The sequence below is a fragment of the Morus notabilis genome, unplaced genomic scaffold, assembly GCF_000414095.1.
Source record: "Morus notabilis unplaced genomic scaffold, ASM41409v2 Scaffold1169, whole genome shotgun sequence".
NCBI classification, from domain to species: Eukaryota; Viridiplantae; Streptophyta; class Magnoliopsida; order Rosales; family Moraceae; genus Morus; species Morus notabilis.
The window spans coordinates 244,073-250,802 of NW_010357151.1; the positions used below are offsets into that span (position 1 = coordinate 244,073).

General features: G+C 38.7%; 1 protein-coding gene across 1 annotated transcript; it reads right to left on the bottom strand.

Moving 5' to 3' along the window:
* Positions 1-69: 69 nt before the first annotated feature.
* Positions 70-6,310, bottom strand: LOC21392303 (DDT domain-containing protein DDR4). Its single transcript, XM_024167047.1, has 12 exons — positions 5,673-6,310; positions 5,476-5,586; positions 4,800-4,886; positions 4,656-4,693; positions 4,494-4,575; positions 4,069-4,175; positions 3,729-3,885; positions 2,997-3,089; positions 2,696-2,819; positions 1,789-1,831; positions 1,501-1,686; positions 70-1,404 (listed from the first exon to the last, which is right to left on the bottom strand). Exons 1-12 carry the CDS (start codon positions 6,090-6,092, stop codon positions 588-590), a joined length of 2,265 nt encoding a protein of 754 aa, XP_024022815.1. The 5' UTR covers positions 6,093-6,310; the 3' UTR covers positions 70-587.
* Positions 6,311-6,730: the final 420 nt, after the last annotated feature.

Here is a 6,730-nt window from a genome sequence, read left to right on the forward strand (position 1 = left end):
ACATTCAATCCCTCGCGGGAGGAAAATCAGAATCGGGCAATTTTAAGGGAGTTGAAGCCAAAATGAGCAGATAAAAAATTAGTTACCTTCTGTGGGAGGATGGTCATGGTATTGTTACAGTAATAAAAAAATAAAAAAGACAGTTTTCGACCCGATGAATTTATCAACAGAACCGACCAACCCAAATGAGCAGGAGCAGATGATTCATGAACATAAGAGTTGAAAGTGATGCTAGGGAGGCTTGAACATCTAAAGCCAGATTTTTCAGTTACAATATTAGTTGAAGGTTATTGTACATTGATCTGATGAACTAACGAACTCCCAACAAATTCCCATTCATCTTTTGCAAGTTTGTTTTTGAATCTCGACAATACTAAAAAATGACTACCTAATTCTAAGTAACTCTCCGCATCATGTTGCTCCCCGGCTGCAGATCATGCACCAAGGTAGTTGCTTAAATTACGCCATGGAAATACTCTGACCATAACTGCTTCCCATGGGCTTATCACAAAATTTAAAAATTTTAATATCATACACTTATGGATGCTCGTGAAAACAGCCCTCACCTTCCAGCAGAGTGGAAAGTTTCAGAAATCATCGGTATCCTCATCTTTCATTATTGTATTTGGAACATCGTTGAAGCTTGAACCAGGGGCAACCTCATTTAGGTCACCAGGGGCAATCTCATTTAGGTCACCAGTGGCGATCTCATTTAGATCAAGAAAACGCCTTTTCTGCATTCCTTCAATTTCATCTTGGCCCAGGCTATTTGATTTTTCAGGAGGTGGGTTTTGCTCTTCTTTCTCTACTGTCTTGGGATAACCTTCAACAGGCTGACTATCTTTCATCTCCTGGTCATCATCATTACCATCAGACTCTTGGCTTCCCATTGAAAACTCTGCGTTCTCGCTTGCATCTTCTGACGGTTCATCTGATGCATTTGGTTGTTCATCTGATGCATTTGGCTTTTCATGTTTCATAGACTCCCCTTCTGAATCTGACAGCTCGTACTGCCGGTAATTGATTCGGTTTCTGGTGGATCTCTTACTCCGTCTTAGACCTGATTGAAGCTCATCAACAGACCTCAACTTAGTTTCCCTCCTAGTACGGCCTCGCAATTTCTTAAACTTCTGGGGCTCATCACTATCCTCACTCATACTTAAGTCCTCTTCTTCTTCCTCCTCTTCTTCCTCTTCAGCATTTTCATCATCCCAATGATACTCCTCATCTCCTTCAGAGCTACTGGAAAATTTTCTTCTCTGTTTACGCTGCCTCAAATATTCCTCATCGTATATAGCCTCTCCTACTATGTCATCATCGCTGTCAAAATCTGCTTCATTCTCTGAAACTGCATCTACAAAGTCTCTTTCGGAATACCGTTGAGGCCTCTGCTTACGCCGATTGCTGCATGTCAAAGTGTAATAATTAATAATAGAGCTTTTAGATATCAAGGAATTGGAAACTTAACGAAAAAGGAGAAAAAGGATAGAAGGACCAGACCTTCTATCCAATGGATCCGATTTATCATCTTCATAAGCATCATCAAAATCAGGTGATTTGGGAGACAAAGCACTAAAACCGACATGTTGACCATATGAAGGACCACTCCATCTGCCATTAGAGAATCCATCAGGTTTTGAAGCTCCTTCTCTTTTGAGTAAAGACTCTGGAGATGGCTGCTTCCGTCTGAACAGAAAAATAACAATTTGTCAACAATAGTTACTAGTCCAAAGAAGATCCTGCTAGAGAAAGCTGATAAGGATACATAAACAGTTGTTATTTCCATACTTGGTTATTTTGATGGCCTCATTGATGGATCGATCATAATCATCTGCAATGTCATTTTGAGAACAATCAGATCATATATACAATTAAATGAGACATCGGGTAGATAAACATCCACCATAACACCTTCCTGCTGCATGATCACCCAACAGTTCATCAGTTATTACCTAAATATAAAAATATCCAGCTAAAAAATATTTCATTACGTATCTTAAGTTAATTTATTGGGGAAAAAAAATCATCCAATTTAAATCCCCTGTTCATCTAAGGGACCTCTCATGAAGTTCAGTAAGGTCCCGGTTGTTGGCTGTGAAAAATCATTAAGGGCTTCGATAATTTATCAATTAAAAACCACAAACACAAGAAGAATTTCTGTAAAACACATTCATCAGATCAAAAAATCTTGATGCACCAATAATCTGTGGAGAACCACCCACATAATATGAAGGCTTATGGACGAGAAAATAAATAGATTAATCTTGAAAAGGACGATAGCTTTTATCGAGAAAATAGAAAAGGACATACGCACAGAGCATCTACACAAAGCAATGGTATAAAATTGATCAAATATGTAGAGAAAGAAAGAAGAGGGAAAAATAAAGCTGCAACGTCAAGAAAAATCAAATAGTTTATTGAAAAGAACTTCAAAAGGAAATTCCATACGCGGCTCAGCCTCATAGTCACAACCAACATATATCTGGGGCAACCTCTAGCCTCCAAAGAGAATTGGAGTCAAATGAAATTAAAAGAACATGAGCTCAAATTATTTGCATTAACTCCCCAACGCCAGAATTGCATATTTTACCCATCTTCATAGATCAAATAAAAAATATAACCAGATTGATTATCCACCTTAAAAAGTGGTATTGCCCACGAACAAAATGAATAGGTTAACCTCTGTTGCGCTTACCAAAAGTATAGGTGACAGGTTTTCTATCTCGAAGGGAGCGCCCTGGAGCAAGCCCATCCACATTGTAAAAATTATCAAGAAGAAGAGCCTGTCTATGTTGCTTCTTCAGCAATCTCTCTTTCCTCTGTTCAAATAAAATTGAATAGCCGTTTATCACCCCAATCACAGCAAAAATAACATGAAAGTCCTTTCCGCCCCGGAAAATTATACAACTTAGTCCACTAAAAAACATTGATGAGGGAAAAACAATAACAAAAACAGAAAGTATGAGAGATTCTCGCCAGAAAACACTTTTAGGTACCTTATGTTCCTTCTCAATCTCGGGAAGCATGTCAATCTTCAACTTTTTCCCGAGTGAACACTCTGTTCTATTTTTACTTGTGAAAAGTTTCTCCTGTGACAGCAAACAAAGTGTTTATTTAAAAAAAAAAAAAAAAAAAGAGCAACAGCAGGGAAAAAAGAGGATCTGGCAAGCGGCAACAAATAAGAATTTCTTCTGAATCCATTACATACAAAGACAACATAGAAGGGAAAAGAAAAATTATCTTTGTCAGCAATTTCCAAAATCAAACATTTTTCAAGCCAAATACTTTACAGAAGCCATAAACATGTGACATGCAGAAGTGTAAAGAACAATGCCCGATATAGAATTGCTACAAAATCTTCAATTGTCATATCGGAACATGCACATTGCTCTTAAAAGATCAATATTTCCATTTTTCTACAACTGATACTAGAAAAAGGGAGGAAAAACAAAAGAAAGAAAGAAAGAAAGAGAGAAGGAGAATACACATTACATATATGCATACACATGCACATTTAAAAGAACACTAAACATCTTTTCTTTTCTTTTTTTTTTCACTTTTAACCTAAGGGAAACCAGACTATTGAAATCTCAAATCTGTCTACGTTAACAAATAGGAGACATGATATCAAAACAAAAAATAATACAACTGACATAGATAATTTATCTTTCTAAAGACTACATCTAACTAAGGACATACACATGCAAAGACAGTTATTAACAACTTACAGAAACATCTTGAAATTCATCAAAATTGGTTGCAACCGTTTCCCATTCATATGTTGCATTAAGAGGGATATGAGAACCCTTTGATTTCGCTCTCTTGATCTCAAATTTCCGTATCTCCCTATAAAGTCGGTGACCGACAATTGAGTCATCTTCGTACCTGCAGCAACCACAAGCAACTAGTGAATAAGACACATATCAACCAACGTTGACCTATACTGAAATCATATACAACCAACTAAAGATTTTCAAGTAAGGACCATAAAACATGTATAACTATGGTGAAACAAATAGAAAAGAAAACTGCACTCGTTAGACTGTTTGTTGAGAAATATTATATTACCAATATGAAATACCATGCGAGTCACCCCCAACTCGTTCTTTACGAAATGTTGAAAGTTGAGCACCATGTTTAAGTGAGTTGTCAATATAGTTCCTGATGTCCTCTTGCTGCAAAATATCACTCATATTCAATCTTGCTGATCATTACAGCCAAAAAAAATGCAGCAAGCTAATTTAGTAAGTAATATAAAAATGAACCTGGTTCATATGACAATTAAAGTTTTATTTGAATTAACATGAAGAAAGAAATAACAAATAACCAAGTTAAGAACCTATTACCATAATGGTCATAAAAACTTTCTACAAGAGAAAAATCCAAATTAACTTTTATATAAAAATTGGGTGAGTATCGCACTCACAAATATTGGAATTCAAGATAACACAAACAAAATAAATTTCTACGAGTAATTTAGTATATGAAAGTACCTCGACACGAATGTCACAAAGTGCTTTCAAGATGACCACGCGAACCCCAGGATCAAGTGTCTTATATGTTTCAACCTCCGCCCTAGCATATTACCATGAGTGGACAAATTAGGAATTTAGAAAAACACAGATTTGCACAATCCCAAAATTTATGATACTCACCCATGGGAAGCAACAATGGGTAGATCACCAACTGCTACCTGCATATACATACCCAAGTCCAAGTTTAGCACAACTAAAAAAGGTGATTCAATCGAACCACACAACTACAGTATTTTCAAAGCATCAATGTATGAGCGAAATTACCCAATGCCACCAGTCTCTCAACTTTCTGCATAAAACTGTAACCCAAGAATCGCGTGTAAGTGCCATTCGTGTAACAGGAGGAATAGCCTGAGGAAAAATGAAGCAAAATTATGGGCAAAGGCAGCTTTAGCAGCATACGTATAAATAAACCATCAAAATATGTGGCAGCGTGAGCATTAACGAGTTTAAATTTCACGGTTGCCACAAGAATCTATCAACAACATTGGCGCAATCTCGGATGCATATAATCAAAATCTATGTTCCATAGAGCTTATGAGGCATAGGAATACAAAACAAAAGAAATCAGAGGAAAGAAAAATCCTTTTGTAGATAATACATATGTTTCCACATATAAAGGAATTCAAACACTTAAGCAAAAATGCAATAAAGAAACATTTCAACTTTTTACTTGTGATAAAAAAGGGAACAGAATGAACAATAAACTTGCTTTTGCACTTCAATCATTCCAAAAACATAAACTTGCACCATTGGAACTGCAAAGTCACAAACTTTTGCATTTGTACTAACGTAAATCAAAGATGTAATTGAACTCCAATGAGAGCTAAAACAGCTTAAGCAACGACTGAGAGGTCCACATTTGATCAAAAGAAGTAAACTTTCTAGAAAAGCTTCAATGGAGTTCAACTGAAACAGAAACAAAAGAGAAAGCAACGACCTTTAACAGAGGGATGTGAATGTCGCTGAGAGTGTCATTGGGCGTGATCAAGGCCGTTTCGAACTCCTCCGCCGTGAACTCCGCCGAGATATTCAAGAGCGGCCGGAAAACCTGCAAGTGCAAAAAAAGAAACCACCGCTAAGCCCTAGAAACCACGGACATTAAAACCTAGAGATCGAAGCTCCGAGTTCTCTCACATGCAAAAAATTGAGCACCGAGGCCAGCTCCCACATCGACCGGAGAGTCCACCGCGGCAATTGCGACGGCGGCGGAGGCGAAACCAGCGGCGTCACGATCTTGCTGCTGGCGCTGCATTGGTGCTGTCCAAGCGGCGACACATCGCCGGCGTCGTCGCCGGCGTCGCCGTCCTCCCTCCGCCGATTCCTCTGGTCCTTCTTCCTGGGCGCCGCCTTGGCCTTGCGCTGCTCGGTCGCCGGCTGCGAGGCCGCGTAGAGCCGCGCGGCGGCGCGGATGGTGCACGCGCGCGACGGCCGGTTGCTCCGCGACAGGGGAGGCCCCGGCGGCGGGGCGTCGGTCTGTGGCTCGGCGGCGGTGCCGTTCTGGGGGTTGGGGCCGGGGTCGCCGGGGATCGGAGGCGGCGAGGCTTCACGGGACATAGTGAGAGAGAGATCGAGAGGGTTTACGGGAGTTAGGGTGGGATTACTCGCAGAGGATCACCGTAGGTTTGCATTGGAAGAGAGACGCAGAAGAGAAGGGATTGAGAGAGAGACAGAGAGAGAGGGAAAAGGGGGTCCTCGGCCTTGTGTGTTAAATGTTGATTTTTGTTTTTCTATTTTTCTCTCTCTCTCTGAATTTTTTTCCCATTTTTTTCTCTTTTTTCAATATTTTTTTTTCTTTTTTAATATTGATCAAGAGAGAGAAGAGTTAAATACACACATATATGAATATTATTATGTACATATATGTTTGTAATTGGTATATTGGTATAGCCCTAAACTGGAATTATGAAAAGGGAAAACGTAGAAGCAAGAGAGAGAAACACAGATGGGGAGATGGGAGAGAGAAGAGACCTGGAATTTAATGTGCAATTTTTATTTTATTTAATTTATTGTTTTAATCTATTGGGTTATTGAGAGTAAATTCACTTGTTGGGTCTTAAATTTTTAATGAAATAATAATAATAATACGAGATTGGAGGTTAATCTACAGTTGGTTTTATCCTTTCACATAAGTTCTTAATAAAACTGTTTTTACCCACCAAAAAACCCAATAAGAACCGCTTTTTATGAACCCA

Bases quoted from the DNA above. Each gene is read 5' to 3' on its own strand.
- LOC21392303 (XM_024167047.1), bottom strand. From the start codon at position 6,092: ATGTCCCGTGAAGCCTCGCCGCCTCCGATCCCCGGCGACCCCGGCCCC. The intron at 5,587-5,672 runs GTGAGAGAACTC...TTGCACTTGCAG, and splicing joins CGGTGCTCAATTTTTTGCAT to GTTTTCCGGCCGCTCTTGAA. The intron at 1,687-1,788 runs GTATGGAAATAA...TTTTCTGTTCAG, and splicing joins GAGGCCATCAAAATAACCAA to ACGGAAGCAGCCATCTCCAG.